The sequence below is a fragment of the Myotis nattereri genome (assembly GCF_964212035.1).
Source record: "Myotis nattereri genome assembly, chromosome: 3".
NCBI classification, from domain to species: Eukaryota; Metazoa; Chordata; class Mammalia; order Chiroptera; family Vespertilionidae; genus Myotis; species Myotis nattereri.
Window position 1 is genome coordinate 41,921,543 of NC_138077.1, and position 22,136 is coordinate 41,943,678.

Below are 22,136 nucleotides of genomic sequence, written 5' to 3' on the forward strand. Positions count from 1 at the left end.
GAGGCTTACCATGTGCCAAGCATCATCCAGGTACTGAGGGTTCAGTGGGAAACAAAGCAGGGAAAACCCCTGCCCTTATGAAGCTTACATGCTAATAGGAGACACAAGCAATAAACAAATATCTTAGATAGTGATGAGCGCCATGAAGAAAAGTCAAACAGGGAGGGGAGGACAAGGAGTGCGGGTGGAGCAGTTGCTATTTTAAGTAGGATGGTGGGCGAAGGACCCACTGAGCAGGTGCTCTCTAGGACAGAATACTATCCTAGGAAAGGCCTGCTTGCAAGGTTGGCCTTGGGTGGCATCTAGGAACATCAGGAGGGTTCTATCGTCCCCATGGAGAATGGCTCACCATACCTAAACTGGACAAGCAATATGCTTTATGCTGGACCCCTGCTGTCTTTCTGGGAGTCTGGATTCTGGTATACGCCAGGCAGAGGCTGCCTATGAGACCAGCTACCAATAAAAACTCTGAGCACTGAGCACTGAGCTTCCCTGGTTGACAACACTTTACAGTGTGATCCCAATGCACTGCAGGGAGCGTTAAGTGCATCCCATGGGACACCACAGGAAGAAGACTCTTGGAAGCTTGCACCTGATAGCCTCCAGAGTTCACCCCCTGCACCTTTCCTTTGCTGGTTTTGCTTGGTATCCTTTCACTGTAATAAATTACAACCATGAGTATGCTGAATGCCGTGAGTCCTCCTAGCAAATCTTCAAATCTGGGTGTGGTCCTGGGAACCCTTGACACAGGAGCCAAGACCTGAAGTGAGGGACAAGCCATGCAGTACTTGGCCTAGAGGTTGGGCATGTCTGGCGTGTTCTGGTAGCAGGAGGAGGCCACTGTGGCTGGAACAGAGGAGTGAGCAGGAAAGGCGTAGGAGGTGCAATAGTGAGGAAAGAGAGGGACTGGATTAGGGAGGGCCTTGCTGCTACTGTCAGCACTTTGGCTTTTACTCATTGTGACGTGGAAGCACTGGAGTTTCGAGGAGAGGGTCTCAAAGCAGGGAGCCCAGCGAGGGGCTACTATAGTCATCTAGGTAAAGGATGTGGCTTCAACAAGGCTGGCAGCCAAACCAGCTCCTTCCTCAGGGCCATCCCCAGGATCCCCTCCCAGGGTCACTCCGGTCTAAGCTCTCAGTTTACCTCCTGGCTGGCCTTTCTCTAGCTGCTATTTCTAAAGCCACTCCCTGCAATCCACCCACCCAGGCCCCCTCCCTCACTTTGTTTTCATTTTCTAACTACACTTTCCTCCATCTGAACGTATCTCTGTTTACTTCAATGTACAATTTCTCCCTCCTTTACTCACTCCCACCAATATGTAAGCTCCATAAATATTTGATCACTATAATAATGCATGAATGAATTAATGAATTAATGAATGGGCCAATGCACCAGATGATGCAGTCATCTGCTTGGCTGGATTTGTGTGAAACAACACAGACCTGTGAGTCACCGCAGATGACTGCCACATTCCCAGAGGTCTCCAGGAGCAGAGAGATCATGGCATGTAGCATCTCACCCTCCAGCACTGTCAGCCTTGCTGACACAGTGAGCATCCAGTATACCTTTTGCCCTGGCTTAACTTTTTACAGTAACTCAAGGAGTTTTGATGACTCCCAGCAATGACAACTGGCCTCTTTCTGAACTTACAATGGTTCATGGTTTTAACAATCTAAAAACCCCTCCCCGCTACCTAGCCAGTCATTCACCAAGCCCTACAAGGCCCGCATCCTTCTTAATAACTTTTGAATTCTGAGCCCTTCTCCACCAACTCCTTGTCACTGCCTGTTCAGGCCTTCATGCTTTCTGACTGGACAGCTGGCTTCTTTGTTCTCCTTCAAACCATGCTCCACACTACTGACAAAGCAGCAATTCCAATTTTATCATGTCTACATCCCTCCCAAGCTTCAAGTCCTTTCTTGCTCCCTATGGAGGACTTCAGGAGAAAATTCAAACTCTTGAGAAATGCATAGAAAGCCTTTCATTATCAGACTCAAACCTGTGTCTCCTCATCCTCCACTTCCCTCACCTGTTACCCCACTAACGGCCCATTTGTAGTTCCCCAAATATTCAGGCAGCTCAGACCTCCATGCCTTCTCTCCATGCTCCTCTGCCTAGAAAGCCTCATCCTTCCCTCATCACCCCTGCCACGGCACCCACACTCCTCTGGAGCTAAATCTAAAATACCCTTTAGAGTTCATCTTCTCCAGGATGTGTTCTCTAACTCCACCATTTTATTCTGATGCCCCTCCTCTGTGCCTTTCTTGATATGGCACACACTTCACTGTTTTATGATCACTTGTCTATCGCCCACCATGCCACAGACCCTGGAAGGCACATACCAGCTCTTATTCAACTTAAAACAGTACAAAACACAAATTAGGTACTTACTAGTAAATATAAATAATTGTTGTGCAAAACACAAAGGAGCCATGGCATACAAATCAAGCAGTGGCTATTTAAAAGAACTCGGGGTAAACACCCAGTGCGATAGTTCTGAACAACAAAGGCCCAGATGCACTGGTTGCCATTCCTGAGGGGAGGTTGGGATGGGGATTACTCAGGCCGGATTTTGAATTGTGTTGCTGACTGCTGTGCCCTCAGAAGTTAGAACAGTGCTTAGCATGGCAGGATATCAGGAAATACTTGCAGAACGAATGAAGAATTGTGGGGAAGCACGGGATTTGGTTGGAAAGTTTGTAAGGAGGAAAATTCCAAAAAAAGGAGTGGGCTGAAGGCGGCCCGTCCTGTTTATTGGAATTCTGACTTAGGGGAGTTTGGCCGAAGGCAGCACCCCTAATTGTTCCTTGAACTTTCCAAACAAGTATGTGCACGTGCAGACCCTTGGGTGTTTACCGGAATCTTTAGGTGTCCTTGCTTAAAGGACACTGCAGACTTATGTGTCCCCCCCACCCCACCCCAAGATTACTTACCCTACTGATTGTATCTAAAAGATAAACTTTATCTCAAACTGCTGTTACAATAAAAGCCTGAAGAGGCAGGCAATCGGGGCTGTTTGGTTCCTTTAGCCAGGCAGACCCTTAGCCCTCTCTTTCACAGCAATCCTGTGTCAGAGTAATCATTCATCCATCACTCGGCGTCTGCTGGTCAGCCCCAGCAAAGAATGAATGAGACACTCTTACTGGAACTGCTCAGCCACTGCACACTGAACCTGAGAGACATTCTGTAGCACAGGATAGACTCCACCACTTCTGTGATGTCAGTGACAACAGCTAACATTCAATGAGGCCTGACTACCTGCTAGGCACTAATCTGAACGCTTAAACTATTTCTTTCACTCATCACAACAAACCCTTTAATATGGGTGCTGCTTTACAAGAGAGGAGTGGAGGCACAATGGCCAACGTGGCCCAGGGAGGAAGAGACTGACTTCAGAATCTGGCTCTGACCACCACACACAGGAAAATGGCCACACGGGTGCTGCCTAAGCTCAGAGACCTCATGGAGCTGATTAAACCTGTCTGACTTTAGTCAGTATAGAAACATGAAAACTTGCCAAGGAAATCTCTGTTGACTTTAAAAAAAACACACACACCCAAAAACATTTAGCTGCCTAATTTATTAAGAATGGCCCCAGCCAAAACCAGTTTGGCTCAGTGGATAGAGCGTCGGCCGGCGGACTGAAAGGTCCCAGGTTCGATTCCGGTCAAGGGCATGTACCTGGGTTGCGGGCACATCCCCAGTGGGAGATGTGCAGGAGGCAGCTGATCGATGTTTCTCTCTCATCGATGTTTCTAAATTTCTATCTCTCTCCCTTCCTCTCTGTGAAAAATCAATAAAATATATTAAAAAAAAAAAAAAAGAAAAAAAAAAAGAATGGCCCCAGTTTTCTGAGAATGGGGAACTGCATCACGGGCTATTTTGCAAGAGTCCTGTGGCGATCACAGCGTGCCCTTCACTTGGCATGTAGCATCTCACCCTCCAGCACTGTTCTTAAAACATGTGAGATTGAGGAAAGCTGTGAGGATGGCTGGAAGATCACTGTACTGAAATGAATGGATAACAATAGTAGCTTCTGAGTTCTGACCACCTACTATGTGCCAGGTACTCATTAAGTCCTCACTATGCCCCTAACTCATTCTGTCTTCACAGGGACTCTGTGAGGTGGGAATTAGTATTGTCCATTTTTTTCAAATGAGGGGATAGGTTCAGAGAGGCTAAGAAATTTGACTAGGGTCCTAGGGTCGCATAGCTGGTAGTTGTTAGAGCTGAGTTTTTAAAATCTGGTTCAGTCTGGCTCCACAGCCTGTGTTACCACTTTCCAGCCCAGTTGGCCTCCCAAAATGCTATGAATAACGGCTGTTACAACCACGACTATCAAATCCTCCAAAGTACTTACAAAGAATTTTACTGTCAAACCTCCAAACCACAGCTTATTTTTGAGTCTATACAGTGCCTGCTCATGTTAAATAGACAATAAAACCAAAGTAAAAAAGAAATAGTGAGAAAGAAATTGCTGAAATCTGGGGCTCTGCTCACAAGCCTTTCAGATGCTGAAAATTCCAGAAGGCCAGCTAGTCAAATTGCAATATGTAATTCAAAAATCTTTACTATAACTACAGCGTATTTTTCTCCCCCAAGGACTCTAATGCTATAACGGATGGAAGATGTGTGTGTCTACTGTGGAAGAAAATGGTGAGAAACGGTGATGCTGCCTTATCAGGGAGCCCAGGATGGAACCACAGATAATGGCATAGGATGAAATGTATGTATGGGGAAGTGGGTCAGGTGAAACAGGAAAGGTGAAACATTAATGGTTATTGAAACTGAGCAATAGATACATGGGAGTTCATTGTTCTAGTCAACCTACTTTTGCATGTGTTTGAAAATTTACACACACACACACACACACACACACACAGTCATGCTAGAATATGCCCCTGAGAGGTTAACAAGCTGGATTACATGCCTTCTGGGACACGGTAGTGTAACTGCTGGCCCCTGGCCTTGGGGGGAGAGGTCAAGGCTGAAATCGGGTTGGTTCTCCCTGCCCTGTCCTGGTCTGTTCCTGGCTAGTTAATCACCCAAGGCCCCAGCATGCCTCCCAGCCAAAAACTCTGCAGCAAATTCTGCTTTTAGGAGGAGGAGATGGGGCTGGGACCATTGTTTCTCATAATAAAAAAGGGGCGCTCTAAGAACTGCTACGCCCTCAAACTGGAACAAGATAAAGGAACAGACTCAATTATCATGCAACAGGAATGCAGCAGTGAGCTGGCTCTGAGGTTCCCCATGGGGATGATATCACTGCACAGAATAAGGACGTTAGTAACAAACCAGAAACCAGTGTGTGGCTATGCCAGGAGGGAAGTCGACTCCTGAGTTCTGAGTGAAGGGCAAACCCTAAACAAATTTTGACAGATTCCAGCCAGATATCACCTTGTTCCTTAACACTTGACAGAACAAATGGGAAGATTAGCCAAGCCCTTCTCATCTGAAGAAACAATGCCTCCTAGAAAACTGGCACCTGGTTATGAGGAGATAGCTTTACTCAGTTCACCCAAATGCAGGGGAATAGATCTACTGCATCCTTTAGAAAATGAGTACAAGACAGGGTAAGCAAGGCACAGATGGGTAAAACCAACCTGCCTGCGCTTGCCTGCCGTGGGTTAGTTCAGCTGGTTCCAGAACTCTGTCCAGGGAAGATGTGTCATGGGTTCACAGAGTATTGCTATGTCCCGTGACCACAGATTGTACTCCTAGCTCTAGTCGGTGATCTTTAAAGTATGTACCACGGATCCCAAGTCCAAGGAGGTTGGCAGATGAGAGAATGTGGATGCAGTCATGCAGACCCATCCCCACTATTTAAAACACAATCCAGAGCACCCTGCAATGGCTTCCCGTTCCATAAATATAAACTAGGAGCCACTGCTGCATGGCTGGAAGATCCCTCTGCTGAAATGAATGAATAATAATAACAGCTTCTGAGTTCTGACCACTTACTATGTTCCACGTACTCACTACAGCCCTAACTCATTCAGTCTTCCCAGGGATTCTGTGAGGTGGGAATGACTATTTCAGATGAGGGGCTATGTTCAGAGAGGCTGAGAAACTTGACTAGGTTGAGAATAAAACCCACTCCTCACAGCCATTGCTCCCACCTTGTTCTGACCTGGCTGACTCTGCTCCAGCTGCATTCCTTGAACTCACTAACCTCATTCCTGCCTTGAGACCTGGCATTTGCAGCTTTTCTGCCTTGAAGGCTATCCCCCAAATCTTTACATGGCTATCCAGCTCTCAGATCAAAAATCACCTTCTTAGAGAGGCCTTTCCTGACTACCCTAGCTCAAGTAGCAGCCCCAATCCCTTTCTATGAAATCCTGTTATCTTCTTCATACCACTTATTACTATCTAATACCATTATTTATTAGACTAGAGGCCCAGTGCACGAATTTGTGCACTGGTAGGGTCCAGCCAGCCTGCCCCGATGGGGGCCAATCGGGCCCCCCCACCCCAGTTGGGGTGGGGGGGCTCGCTGGGGGCCAGGGCCAGCAGGGGCGAGGGGCGAGGGGCTGCAGAAGGTTTGCTGCCTGGCCCTACCCCCCAATAGGATTGGGAGGGCATGCTGAGGGGCAGAGCCGGCTGGGGCAAGGGGCCATGGTTGTTCCAGTTGTTCCAGTCGTTCCGCAGTTCAGTCACTGGGCTTTTATTATACAGGATTACTTTTCCCTTTTCTGTCTCTCTCCAGTAGAATGTAAGCTCCATGAAAGCAAGGTTTTGACTTTCTGGTTCACCACCATAATCACAGAACCTTGGGCAAGGAATACCCGGTAGGTTGGTAGCTACCTTCACGGTAGCTATGGGCACATTTTTCAAGCTCAAAATAAAGGCACTGGGCTTGCTTGATGAAGCTTTTTTTTTTCTAATATACAAATGTATATACATGAAAATACATAGTATCTACATTTAATAAGGAGTTCTTTTGAAAAAAACTAAAATTACATAAAATTGGGACTATCTTGGAGAAACTAAGACATATCCGATACATGAAATTGTATCCCTTCATTGTTTGATAAACATTTCTGATGACTGTGCCTCCAACACAAAAGTGTTTAGCTGTCAGTGGTCACGGACAGCAGAAGAACTGCACACTAGGGAAGGATGGGGTTCCTGGGTGAAAGTTGGTGCACAGGTGGGTCTGGGTGTTTGCGCAGGTGCAGAAGACCTCCAGCTCAGAATCCACAACTGACAGCTCTTAGAACCAGCGTGGCCTTCGCTTACATTTGTTACTATTCATAAGGGAATATGTCTCTGTACTGTGCATTCAGTCACCTGGGGATCTTATTAAAATGCAGATTCTGATTCTGAGATGGGGCCAGAAATTCCATATTTCTAACAAGTTCTCACTCAAGTGATATCCATGCTGCTCGCCAGAGGATTGCACTTGGAAAAGCAAAGATCTAGTACTACAAAATTACTCTCAGGAAACATGCCTCTAGACTAGCTCAGAAAGGAAGTGCTAACCATAGAGTGCTTGCTCCCCAAGAAACAAAAATATAGAGAAGCTAATCAAAGAAAAGCAAAAAAGAACTTCTCTGGCAAGAGATGACAGCGTTCTTGAGTCACACTAAGCCAAATGTAGTAGAATAGAATCACTGCTGAGTGCTGACCTGTGTGAAGATCTGGAAAGTTGTTTAATTCTGTTAAGAGAATTGGGACATACACCCTCTTTTGCAAGTTTGATATTTACAGCTCTTGGGGCCTGAGAAAGGAGAAGGCACTGCCAACTCTGTTAGCAACAGAACTTATGTGAACCCATTTCCCCCTTTCCCTGTCTTGCTTGTCACAAACTAGTTGTTCTTTTCTTTTCTTTTTTCTGATTTCCCCTTCTGAAGTTTCCCCTCCCTACCACCAACCCCCAGCCCAGACCTCCACATCCAGCCCAGTGGGTAATGTGCTCATTGTCACCTGCCCGCCCCCCGCCCCCCCTGCTGCTCCTCCACTGGTAGGGACACCCTGAGGAGGGCAGGGCCACCCAGAGCTCTCACCCCATCGGAGCCTCCAGTCTCAATGGGGTGCTTCACAGCCTAAATAGCACTCTGCAGGGCAGGCATTACTCATCACAAGTGTTCATATGCATATCTCCTTGGAGACCTGGGGTGGGAGTGGGGTGACTGACAGGCCAGGCTTTGGGCATTCCTGTGTCCTTTGGCAACCTTCCGACAATGCGTGGGCATCATCTGTCACTGTCCACAGTGACTGCCTCCCCAGTCCACAAAAAGGGCAGAAAAACAAACCTGGCCTTTTCCTTCCAGTTTTTTGTGTTCCTTAAGAAGTCGCTCCACACGCATCACACTGTCTCCGATGTCTGTAAATTCTGCTTGCTCTGCCAACAAGTTGTCCAGGGCAAGCTTAACCTACAAGACACATTAGAACAGTCCAGAAGTAAGCCAATGAGCACCCACCTGGAGGTGGAGGTTTGCTGAACTCTAAGAAAACTCAAAAGTCCTAAAAGGATTCAGGACCAATGGATACACAGCTCATTAGCTTTCAGATTAAGCAGGGGTGGGGTGGGATTGCTGAGACACATGTAGATGGAATAGTAAAGCTACATTCAACAGATTACCAATCAGAAAGGAAGAGAAACCATCACTGAAATACCATGTATGCCAACAGGGAAACTGGATTCTAGAACATTACTATCCCACTGAAAAAGTGAGAAGAGGATGTCTGAGAGGAAAGAGGGGGCTGGTATAGTGGGGCGGGTGGGGGCGGGGGAGAGAAACCCCAATACCCAGAGTTCAAGGCAGAAGAGAGAACTGGTGGTCACTGAATCATAAAAGGAAGCTCTATGAAACAAGAAAAAAACACCTCACAAAAATTGTGCTCAAAGTGCTGTAGTTGTAGGCATTGACTAAGCTTCAGGTGGTGCTTGGACCAAAACCGACTAAAGGCTTTTTCTGTTTCATCCAACTGAACTAGTAACCTGTCAAGAAAGAATGAGAAAGAGACATTGTGGTTAACTCTCATTTCCACAGGAGTCTGTGTAGGTTTATGCAGCTAACATCTATGTCTTTAGTCAGTGTTTTAAATTGTCATAACGTCCTTATTAGGAAAGTCTATGTCACTATGACTTTCTCATGGTCCCACTGCTTCCCATACCTTCCATGTTTCTACCAGGACACCTTCCCTGCCAGGCAGAACCTTTGCTTCAGCGGCTGTGCTTAGAACATGCCCCCGGTGACCTTACTTTTGTGCCTTTTCTTTGACAAAGCACATCACCCAGACAAACTGTAATTTGGAAATGAAACTCAGCCAATGCTACCATCTCCCCTGAAATCCTGGGATGACAGCATTTCACAGGAAGACAGGATGGCATTCTCAGAAAAATATCTCTATAGCTGGATGCCAGATGGGTGCCATCGTTTTCCCATTGTTGCCTCTAATATTATTCTTTCTTGACCCTACCTAGACCCAAGAGTAGTTGTTCTAGTCTGTCCTTGGTTGTTTCAGATCATCTAGTGCTATTCTCTCCTAAAAAAGTATATTCCACCTTCACTCACCTTTCCATGGTAGCTACATTCTCAAGTTGATTGAGACTGAGTTTCCTGGTGGAACTTTTGGTTGCTGGTTGTTGAATACATGACAGCAATGTGGCCCCTTGATTTCCAAGTAATTTTAGCTCATCCTACAGAAAGAGAAATATAGTCTCTCTTAATAGAAATTAATGGGAAAACATTGGTAGATTTGGGGTACGGAGAATGGTATACCTTTCATTCAGGGAAATAAATGCTAACAATTCAAGCTGCAGATTTATAAAATTAATTTATTTATTCTTAATGGGTAATACTACACATGACAAAATTAAAAATATACAAAAGGATATATATGGGGGGAAAATTAGTTTTTTGTCCACAGCCCATCAACTTTCCCTCTCCAAAAGCTACAGCTGTTACGTTTTGTGTGTATCTCAAGCTGTTGTACATTAAAAGCAAAATTAGTTAATGAAAACTGGTTCTACTCCAAGACAGTGACCAGAAACAAGAAAATGACAGGTATTGAATGTTAAATGCTGGGAACTGCCACGCAATAATAATGCAACAATTGCTAGTTAACCAGGAAAAAAAAGAAAAGAAAAACAAACAAAAAAAACTTCATCTGGTCTCATCAAGGAACACCTGCCTCTCCTTCCACCTACTTCCAAAAAGCGCGGCAAGGAGCGCTGGTGGCACAGTGGTTAGCGTGGCTGCCTCCCAAAAAGCTTGGCAGAGGTGGATGGCAATTTCAGTTTGATGTGGAAAGAGTCATACTTCCAAGGCAACTCTATTCTGCTCTTTGTACATGGAGAGCTAGGGCTTTGCAACTGGGGAAGCGTCAGGCTAGCTCCTTCCAAATCCAACAGCTCTTGTCCTCTGCTCCCACAGGGCAGGTGTCTCAATGCCCTGAGCATTAACCATGGGGCAAGACAAAAGAGGTGAAGCTTGGCCTAGAACTTTGCCCCCAGGAGTTCTGGTTTCGATTCCTGGGTCACACAGGATGCTGGTCTGGTATGTTGAGAGTGAAAGTCCCGTAGTTACAGAACAGTCACATCTATGCACATAAACACTGCCTCTCTTCCTCCAGGCCTAGCCACCTCCAGCCTTCACACAGCCTCCGGCTTATTCCCTGTGGGAGGAGTTTTATACTCTTCACTCTGGTCACAAAGAAGGCCGGCACTCTCAACCGCATGCCTTTGCTCCTTGTCTCCCACCCCACTCCAATATTCACGCACTTGAAGGCTTCCATTGTCCACTCTCAGCCTCATGACAGATTTGGTTTCTCTGACCTAGCCCTGCTGTGGCTCTCTCCACTGCCGGTAATGCCTCAAGGTGGCCACTTGGCTGGTATTTCTGCCTGACAACTGACATACCCCTTCTTTTCCATTCTAGGTATCAGCCCTCATTTCTTCTTATCTCATCAATGTTCATGAAATATTTGTAGGTTGGATGAGTTAATAATAGTCTAAAAGAAACCAGGTTACAGGTGAATAGACAAGATAAGCCTGGGAGAGGGGGAAGCACTCATTGGTAGTACTCATAGCTTTTCCCTCCTCTTCTTACCCACTAAAAAGAGTCCTGGCTTCTTTTCCACTCAGTTTCTTAACTGCCCCTGAGCTTCCAGCATTCCAGCAATATTCTGGCATTAGCCATTATTAGCCATAATTAGTGTCTGTAGGTGTGCATGATGCAGAATTGGGAGGAAAGGTTGAGGTGCCCAACAAAGAAGAGGCATATTGATTGCCAGGGGAGATTGGAAGAGAGATACACTGTTCCAATACCATTTGCTAATGTTATCCATTCATGTACCTCTGTGAATTCATGCATGTTGGGGCCCCAGGGGGAGGCCAGTGCCCAGGCACCAGGCAGGCTGCAGGCTGAGAGGTTCGCTGGAATGCCTGAACCAAGGATTCTTAAAAACTCCTAAGACTATTAGGTTATTTCTAGAGGCTATGTAATTCTGATTGTCTTCTTGATTATTTGTTACCTTGGTAATATTGATGGAATTGTCATCTCTGAACAAAACCGAATGAACACTGAATGGAACAAATACTGTATACTAAGCAGTATTCATATTTGTAAAGATTGCTTATCACATGATTGAAGGACCACTGACACTTTCCCCTTTCTCCTTGCATGATGAGAAAAGGCCTATGGGTCTGTTAAACTTATTTTAGCAACAACAACGAAAATGAGAATCTTACCCTCTTTTAATGAACACATGGTACAGTGTCTTAGTTAACTAAAGCACCTAAGTGTGGAAGGCCAATGCCCTGTGTTTCTGGCCTAAATAAGACCAGAAAAGAGGCGAGAATCACCTTTTGGGGGCTCAGGAGAGAAACTGTCTATTTCTGTGAACTGCTTCCAAAAGCTTTAAAAATTCACTGTTCTGAGGAATGAATCTTATATTGGTTTTTCACTTGGAAAAGGTGCTTTCCAAATGGAAAAATTATTTAGTTATTTATAGACCATTTGATAAGTAATATGCTCTAATAAGAATAAAATAATATATTTAAATAACCATAAAAGCTACTAAGCATTTAATAAAAGTTTAAATATATTATTTTTAAAAATATAAATCCTTTCTCTCTTTAAAGCATTTTTGGATGGAAAAAAAGGAAAAATGTAACTCTAGTTTAATTATCTTGGTATCTCTGCTTCTAATTTATAAGATAAGGAACCAAGAAATTAAAATTTATGTTAGATCAAAAATTAGCAATCACAAAAGGCTTTAAAAAACCCTCTGTGTTGTCTTTAAAGGGATAATTAATACTACTTGGCAAAATAAAGACAGAATAATTATATTTTAATCTAAATTCAATTAATACTCTTACTCAAGATAAAGACATGGACATATTAAACTCTTTGGGAATTTTATCTTAAAATAATTATAGGTCTTTTCCAAGATTTTAGGGCAGCACAGAATATAAATGTAATATAACAGTTTAGTTTATGTAAGACTTTGCATTTACTTTCTTACTAAAAGGCTAATTAAATAGATTCTCTTAAATTCCTTTCTTTTGTCTTATTGGTTAGACATGGGTGTTTAACCAAATTGAGATAAGACGGAGTACAAAGTCATTTCTTACCAATGTCAGACAATACCGCAAATTATGTGGATCTACAAAGTTATTCCACCACATAATCGGAGGGAAGTTTTAGCCTTCTTTGTGCAGGGTTGTGTTTTAATACCAACAACAGCTTGTCGCCATGCCCAAGGAAGTGGCCTTATTTCATCTTGGGTGGTTCTTTCCCTCCCCTTCCCGCTGTGGACCGCTTTGCCTGTGTAGACATGATGGAACACCCATCCATCTGCCTTTCCCAGGAACTCTCACTGCACATACAGCAGGACCTCCCTAGCTGATTTTACCCCTCAGATACGTGTCCTCGTCTCAAATAAAAAATGTTTTACCTTTTCCCCAAGGGCCTCCCCGATTGACCACATTGTCATCTCAGTGCTTCTGCCCTGCAACCCCTCCAAACCATCCTTGGATCGAGGCAGAGAGCACACTTGCTCATGAACCCAGGCCCAGAGCTCGGTGCCCAGTGCCTTCCTGCCATGCTCCACATTCTCAACATCACTCAGGTATACCAGCTGACCACTCTGAAGGCTCCCAGGGTCTATGACCTATGGGCTGGGACCACCAACCCTTTTCTGCCTAGACTTCGCAGAGGCACCCTAGACCTGGCCTCTGCACCCCATACCATCTCTTCCAAGGATCATGGGAGGTGAACTTGGGCAAAGAAAAAGGTCAACCGTTTAAGGGATATTTTTAGGGAAAATTATCTAAATGCTTCCAGGATATTTTCCAGCTTTCACAGTTCCCAGCCAGATCTTTTGGTGACTCAGAGTCATCTTGGGGATAGATTTTGAACTCTTTTTCAATAGCAACCTCCATAAAAAGAGAATTAAACAGTGCTCCCTGACACATGGAAGCATTAATTTGCTTCATTAATGAGACTCTGAGATTCCCCGAACTAAACTATGGGTTCTTTGAGTTTGCAGTCTTTGTTTATTTGTTTTTCTGGCAGGTAGTGTTGAGTAGTTGTTAAATGTTCAATAAATGAACAAATAAATCAACCACTTAGCAAAGCATGTTTGCAGATTTTGGGTCACAGACGAGAGTTCAGCTCTTCCCAAGCTCCATGCAGCAGGAGTGCAGGCAATGCCGAGCTGTCTCAGCCTGAGGCAGCTAATTAACTGAGGCAGCTAATCCTCAGTTCGCTGCCCTCTTGAGTTCTGGTCTTCTATGAAATAACAGATCCCACATTCGGTCTGTTTGTGTTTCTGGAGGCAGAAAAGGGCTTGACACCCATGCAGTCAGCCCCAGGAAGACTTCCCTTCACTGCATGAAAGAACCTGCCAAGCTCCCTCGTTGGCAACTCATAAAACCAGTTCTTGACGTATTTTTTGTGAATCACTTAATCGGTGCCTCTCCTTAAACCCAGTTCAGAGCATTTTCCCTAGTCCTCTTCCTCAAATTATTCCCCAAATAAAAAGACACATCCCTGGGAAAGTGAAGCAGTCTGTCAGCTTGGTAGGCAGCCCCAGATTTCACAACAGCCCCAGAAAAGCTTATGCTTCAAAAGCTGACTCCCTGCTCTCACTGCACTTTCAGCCTCTTGCATCTTGCTCTGTCCTGAGCTGCCTTTGAAGGGATGCTCGCCCACCTCATCTCGCCAGCACAAAGCTGAAATGAATTTCTCTTTGCTGGGATGCTTCTCACAGGTCTTAACTGCAATCCTTTTACATCCACCATCCAGTCTCAAAGAGGTTTTCTCTTCGAATAACGCCCACCGCCAAAGGCGGAAGATGTTCGGTGACTTCCAAGTCAGTGGAGAAGAGGGAAGAAGAGGACTTAATTCTACTCCCAGCTCTCTCCAGGAGGCTGACCATCTGCTGGCACAGAGGCTGGACTGTGGGAGGCCACTGACCACTCACCTGCAGCTTGTCCCGCTGCTTTGTGTGGGACATGAGCAGCTCTGCAGTAGACGGCACGCCTCTGGGCAGCTCTGTTGCGGCCAGGCGGGCCCCAAACGTCTGAAGCATCTGGGCAGTGGTCTTCAAGGTCAAGGCAAAGTTTTCGATGGCCTGGGAGGGCATACAATCATAACAGTGTGGTGGGATTAACATGCACCAATATGCTTTATTCATGGAAGGACAGTAGGATTAGCTACCATTCTCTGAGTACCTACAAAGGGCCAAGTATTATACTCAGTGCTCTACCTTTGTCTACCAGCTCAATAATCCAGAGTGGGTATATTTTATCCAGAGAGAGAATCAGTGATCGGCTTCCTCCTGCACGCCCCCAACTATGGATCAAGCCCACAACCTTTCTTTCTTCACTTGCTAGATTTTTAATACATTACTTTAAATTCTGTTCCGTTGTTATGGGGTGAGGCTACAACATTAGTATTTCCAGAGGATGAGGCCCAGAAAGCAGGATTTTAAAAAGATTTCCAGGTGATTCTAATGTGCAGCCAAGGTTGAGAACCACTGCTCTAAAACAAGGTGAATTCTCGTACCTAATTAAATGTAGTTCAGGTGTTGGGCAGCCTGTTTCCAAACTGACCAGGTACAGACAGGTGTGCTGACACCACATGTTGCCATCAGGGTGGGCATGGAGCTTCTGATTTTGCTTAAAAAACCTAATTTTTTCAAGGGCATAGGGGCTAAAAGAGCAGGGTAAGGGGCATGACAACTTTTTATAGAAACACATTATCTGGTGAGTTTCAATTTTACTTTTTCCTCAGTATTTCTGACCCTTCTAGTTTAGCATAATTGCCACAAATATGAATAAGTAGGGAAAAGTAAAACCCTATATAAGTCAGGTGCTTTCACAGCTTCCAGTCTGTCTATACATTAGACTCACCTGGGGAGTTCTGTGAGCCACGAATGGTGGAGACCCATCCCAACTCAAATAAATTAATTTCTCTGAGCTGTAGGAGGGTTTTGGCTCTTCAAAAATTCCCCAGGTGCATTCTAAGTCGAGTCCCCAAGACTTCCGTGCCAGACAAGGAGGTGAGGTGAATGGCGTCAGCAGGAGAAACTCCAGCCTTTTCCCTTCAGCCTACTTTTCTCCCAGCCTGTGGCTTGGAAAACCCAACCTCCCCAGTGGTAGGTAGTCATAGGCAATGACCTCCCAACAGCTGATCTTAATCAACCCTGTCTTCAAGAAAACACGGAGAGACACTGAAAACAGCACACAGTTGGTACTCACAGTTCGATGACTGATCCACTGGCTGTGGCGATATTCCAGAGTTCCCCCTAAGTCCTCTGTTAGTTGGCTTTTGTCAATGTAGCCTTGAAGGTCAGAGACAGAATTTAACATAACGATCTATAAGAGGAAACAAATTAATATATTCCTCACAGACGATTAAATAGTAGCTCATCTGGATTCTACTGTTAAGTAGCACTTCAACTCTGCCTTCTCGGAGATTTATATCCAAAATGGTTATGATGTCCAGCAGACAAAGTCCCTTTCCACTTCCCGTCTTTGAGAGAAGAACGCCGGTCAAAGTGTTGAACAGTCTGAGACAAAACAGCGACTTGGATAAGGGAGCTCAGTTCTAAGCTGCCTAGAAGTCAGGTCTTGCTTGAAGTGAATTTTTGTCCAAAGTTCTGAGGTTAAGGTCTACACTTTAGCCACCAAAATCAAGTGCTGTACTGAGACCTAAACATCTATGATGAGAACCCCAATCAAGGGTGGGCTGGTGAATATCAAAATAAAATTAGAAAACAGGGACCAACTGAGGAGTGTGCACTGAAAAGATTCACTGCATTGATGCACTCCCATGAAGAATGTTGATGTACCCCCTATTTACCCTTATGGAGGAGGTTCGGAGGTAACAGGAAGTGGGTTTTCATAAATTAACAATCCTACTGATGAACACACCCGTGTGTGAATGCCCACACATCTAGAGGAAGGTGACACAGTCCAAACTGCCCCCAGGCAGGGCCCTGGCTCTCTGTCCCAGGCCACACACCACACCTCCTAGTCACTCCTGTTGGGAAGCATGGGCCCCTCCCTCCTATCTCTGAAATGCGTCCCCGGATGCCTTCACTTAATGACCTTATGTTTCTTCGCTCTTTGTTGATTATTTTGAAAATTGATTCTTGGTCAGAGAACATAAGAATATAGGCTTTCACCCTGGCCGGTGTGTCTCAGTGGGTTGACTGTCATCCTGTGCATGAAAAGGTCATCATCTGGATTCCCAGTCAGGGCACATGCCCAGGTTGTGGGTTTGATCCCCGGCTGGGGTTCGTATGGAAGGCACCCGATTAATGATTCTCTCTCTGTCTCTCCCTCTACCTTCCTCTCTCTGAAATCAATAAAAATATAATCTTTAAAAAGAATTCAGGCTTTCTTCTATTATTATATTGTATTAGTCAAGTGATAAGTCCACTTTGGAATGAAAACAATATTAAGTTAGGGCCTAAAGTCTATAGGTAAAAACAAAACTGATGTATTCATCCAACAAATATGCATTGAACTTCTAATAAATGCCAGGCTCCAAGGGATAAAATAGCAAGCATGACAGCCCTGCCTTCAAGGAACCAAGGTTTAGTGGGATGTGAGTGCACAGAGCACACTGTTAACCTCACTGGCCCCAGGACTTTCTCCTTCATTTCTGAGAAAGAGTTTGGGAATTTTAAAAAATATTTTATAATAGGAGAAAAAGAAAACAGAAAAACAATGTGAATCCATCTGTGTCTTTCTTCCCTAAAAATTTTAAACCACTTTTTGGAGCTTCAAAAACATTTTTTAGTCTTTCTACAATTCGAAATTATAAGACACATAACAGGAAATTATCAAGTGAAAAAATAATTTTCTTCTTCTCAGGACATCAGCAGCTATGGTAATACTGGGATTGTTTTTAAATAGCATTATGCAACATCGTATTGGGCAGAAATAACTTTGCCCCACAGCCTGGAGTTTCAGAAACCTATCGTTCCAGGCCCAGGTCTTCCGTGCCACCTCACTGGCAGGACTCCGCTTTCTCATCTTTCCCAAGGAAACCCCAATAAAGACTCTGATCTAGGTTTTCCCCTCCATCCTGCTTCTGCCTTCTGAGCAAAACCAGGGCTTCCCCCGTGGGCTTCAGTGACATGAGGTGACTCCCTCTCTGAGACCTGTGAGTATAATAAACTTCCTCCTTCAAGCTCATTCTCAGTTCCTCCTGGGCACCACCAGCTTTACTGAACCATATCCAACATGTACATTCTTAGAACAGCTGCTATAGATTAAGAATGTATCTATTCCTTTTCAGTATACATTTATGCTCTTATCTATAATTGCTTAAAGCTGTTCTTTCAGGGAGATCTGTGATCATACCATTTTGAAAGAAGCCTTTCCTGTATTCTGTCACACAATCCATGTTAAGAAACCAATTTGTATGACTATAGCCTTAGTCACTTCACATAATTTTCTCAGGCTGCTATGAGGATAGCTGTTTTAGAATAGATAGGTGCCAGCAACCGGCTCTCAGAAACCCTTTGCTATTTCAGAGAAACCCTCTCCTTGGCTAAAGAAAGGCGCGAGGCTAAGTCACTTAACTACCATTACATCCCGGTCCACCTGGTTCTTGTAAGAATCAGGCAAAATGAACTCCTTTCCCCTCACTCAACCTGTGAAAATATAACTATTATCTCACTAGAAATGAGCAGGGAGATCCTATATAATAAAAGCCTAATATACAAATCGACCAAACGGTGGAACAACCGGCAGAACGACCAGTCACTGATGCGCACTTACCACCTGGGGGCAGACGCTCAATGTAGGAGCTGCCCCCAGCCCACAGGCCCCAGGCCAACCAAGGAGAGTGCCAGTGGGAGCCCCCCGCCCCCCACAATCGCCCTGCCGGTCACCCCACAGATCGGCCCTGATTGCCGGCCAGGCCTAGGGACCCTACCCGTGCACAAATTTCATGCACCAGGCCTCTAGTGTTATAATAAGAGAGGACAGGATGCTACACAGTAAAGTGCTAATATCACAATAACATTTTACTAACAAAGTAAAGAAAGCAACAAACAGTTTGAACTGTCATAAAAAGAACTAAATATATTTTGAAGATTGATTCCATCAGCATGGTAACCTAGGACTCTGAATTCTGTGGCACAGCAGAGCTGTGAGGAGAATGCAATCTTCTCTGTAAGTTTATCTTATAGAATAAACTTTTTGCATTAAAAAATACCCTGCTAAATGTGCCAATAGTTTAGCTGACTGAGAGTTTTCTAAAAAGTTGATTTTAGTTTAAAATTAAAAGTATGATGTTTGGGAATCAATACATTACCACAAACAGAAGTAGCTAAAGATATAGTGTCAAGATAAAGCAGGTGTTCATTCTCTCCTTAGTATATAGATGCACCATGTGAGAAGCAGGGCATAAATCACATATGTACTAGTATCTGTGTACATACTATTACATGGAGAGGTGTGTTTTATACACAACCAGGGAAACAAACACATGACATTTAGTCAGTGACAAATGCTCAGTTCAAACTCCTTGTTTGGGGGCATTAGATTTGTCTCAATCACTTACTACATATATGTATATGTATGTATATATCTTTATATGTATATTTACCTCTCGATATATGTAATATATATGTAATATATTACTTACAGTATGTGGAGATAAATATATTTATGTACATATTATATATTATATTATATAGTATTAACATCCTATCTAATAAACAGGGAATATACTAATTGACCCTCACGCCATTGCAAAGATGGTGGCGCCCACAGCCAATAAAGAGGGAATATGCTAATTGACTGCCACGCCCTCAAAGATGGCGGTGCCCACAGCCAATAAGGAGGGAATATGCTAATTGACTGCCACGCCCTCAAAGATGGTGGCGCCCACAGCCAATAAGGAGGGAATATGCTAATTGACTGTCACGCCCTCAAAGATGGCGGTGCCCACAGCCACAAGATGGCGGCGCCTAGTTCCCTCAGCCCAGCTGGGGTGGCAGGCACGTGGCAAGGCCAGGCCCACCCCCAGGCAGGCACAGCCTTGCTGCATAACTGCCTCCAGAGTCCCCCAGTCCCCTCAACCTCCCAGCCACCCAGGGCTGGCCCGAGGCTCAGGTAACCAGGGCCGGCCGAGGCTTGTGCTGCTGGCAGTAGCAGCAGCAGAGGTGTGATGAGGGTGTTGCCTTCCCCTGATTGCCAGGTCGCCTCCCGCCCCTGAGGGCTCCCAGACTGAGAGAGGGGGCAGGCCGGGCTGAGGGACCCCCTCCTCCAGTGCATGAATTTTCATGGACCCCTCGGGGGATGTCCGACTCCAGTCTGGGATCCCTCTCACAATCCTGGACTGCTGGCTCTTAACTGCTCACCTGCCTGCCGGTCTGATTGCCCCTCACTGCCCCTTCCCGCTTGCCTGATCACCCCTCACCCCCCACTCTGCTGACGTGGTTGCCCCTCACCGCCCCACCCTTCTGGCCTGGTTGCCCCCAACTGCCCCTCCAATGGCCTGGTCACCCACAACTGTCCCCCCAACCAGTCTGGTCGCCCCACGCAGCCTGCTGTTCGGTTGTTCATCTGGTTGTTTCGGTTGTGATGGCCCCTGGCTTTTGATATATTAGGATATTAATGTAATGCATGTATTGATTATATTAACATAATATAATATGGACTGGCTGGTATGGCTCAGTGGTTGAGCTTCAATCTATGAACCAGGAGGTCACGGTTTGATTCCCTCTCAGGGCACATGCCAGGGATGTGGGCTCGATCCTCAGTAGGGGGTGTGCAGGAGAGAGCCGACCAATGATTCTCATCATTGATGTTTCTATTTCTCTCTCCCTTTCCCTTCCTCTCTGAAATCAATAAAAACATATTTTAAAAAGCATAATATAATATGTACTATATCTGAAGAGATGTACACATCTATATAATAATATATAGAGAGAAGCAAGTAACAAATAATAAAGCAAGTGGGGATAAAATGCTACCCGGTAAATGAATCTGGGTAAACATCATGAAATATTCTTTACACTATTCTTATTCTTAAAGTTGTTTTCATGAGTTTGAAATTATTTCCAACTAAACAAAAAATATATATTAGAAACTTATCTATAACACTAGAGATTTATCTTATTTATTTTTCTATTTTTTTGTTTTTACATTTTTCAATTGGTATATCATTTACATTTTTAAATGTACAGACTTTAAGGGTACACACATGTAACACCATCCAGTCAAGATGTAGTACATTTTCCCAGAAAGTTCCCTAACACTTCCTTCCAATATCTACTCAACCATACCCTAACTCAGGGGTCCTCAAACTACGGCCTGCGGGCCACATGCAAATACAAATATTGTATTTGTTCCCGTTTTGTTTTTTTACTTCAAAATAAGATATGTGCAAGGAATTTGTTCATAGTTTTTTTTTTTTTAACTATAGTCCGGCCCTCCAACGGTTTGAGGGACAGTGAACTGGCCCCCTGTTTAAAAAGTTTGAGGACCCCTGCCGTAACAGCAGCCACTGTTTGATATTCTATCTACCATAGCTTAGTTTGCCTCTTCTTAAACTTTATATTCATTCATTTATATAAAACGAATCACAGAGTATGTATTTGCTAATGTCTAATTTCTTTCTCTCAAGGGAATATTTTTGAGATCCACCCATTGCTGTTGCATGTATCAGTACTTCACTCCTTTTTAGCGCTTAATGTTATTTCATTATATGAATATGCCACACTTTCTTTTTTTAATTTATTTTTTAAAATATATTTTTATTGATTTCAGAGCGGGAGAGAGAGAGACAGAAACATCAATGATGAGAGGGAATCATTGATTGGCTGCCTCCTGCATGCCCCCTACTGGGGTTCCAGCCCACAATCCAGGCAAGTGCCCTTGACTGGAATCGAACTTGGGACCCTTCAGTCCTCAGGCCGATGCTCTATCCACTGAGCCAAACCGGCTAGGGCAGTGGTCAGCAAACTCATTAGTCAACAGAGCCAAATATCAACAGTACAACGATTGACATTTCTTTTGAGAGCCAAATTTTTTAAACTTAAACTATATAGGTAGGTACGTTGTTATTAACTTAATTAGGGTACTCCTAAGGCTTAGGAAGAGCCACACTCAAGGAGGGCTTTAATTTATTTTTTGTTAAAGTACAGTTGACATGGAGTCATTAATTTCAGGAGTACAACATAGTGATTAGACATTAATATACCTTACCATGTGATCACCATGATAAGTCTAGTAACCATCTGTGACCAGACAAAGTTATTATGATATTTTTGTAACTGGAAGGTTGTACCTCTTATTCCCCTTCACTTTGTTCACCAATAGCCCCACCCCCACCCCTCTAGCATCAGTTTTTTCTCTGTATCTATGAGTCTGTTTCTGGTTTTTGGTGGTTTTTGTTTTGTTCATTCATTCATTTTGTTTTTAGATTCCACATATAAGTGAAATCTTACAGTTCTTACCTTTCTATGTCACAATTTCTTTACTCATTCACCTGCTAATGGACATTCTTGTACATGTTTTTTTGTAAGCATATGTTTTCATTTCACTTGGGTGGGTCATAAGTGAAGTATATGTTTAACTTTATAAGGAACTGCCAACTGTTTCCACTGTGCTTGTACCATACCTTACCACTTCCAATAGCTGCAAAGTATTTAAC

The 22,136-nt window shown here is 44.3% G+C and overlaps 1 protein-coding gene across 1 annotated transcript in view; it reads right to left on the bottom strand.

The window, feature by feature from the left end:
• Positions 1 to 22,136, bottom strand: part of MCF2L2 (MCF.2 cell line derived transforming sequence-like 2) — a 210,115-nt gene that overhangs the window by 128,077 nt on the left and 59,902 nt on the right. The window contains exons 6-10 of the mRNA XM_081086362.1: positions 15,716 to 15,832; positions 14,437 to 14,586; positions 9,522 to 9,646; positions 8,830 to 8,944; positions 8,256 to 8,375 (exon numbers count right to left, since the gene is read on the bottom strand). Coding sequence (XP_080942488.1) covers positions 8,256 to 8,375; positions 8,830 to 8,944; positions 9,522 to 9,646; positions 14,437 to 14,586; positions 15,716 to 15,832 — 627 coding nt within the window. The remainder of the gene's footprint in view (positions 1 to 8,255; positions 8,376 to 8,829; positions 8,945 to 9,521; positions 9,647 to 14,436; positions 14,587 to 15,715; positions 15,833 to 22,136) is intronic.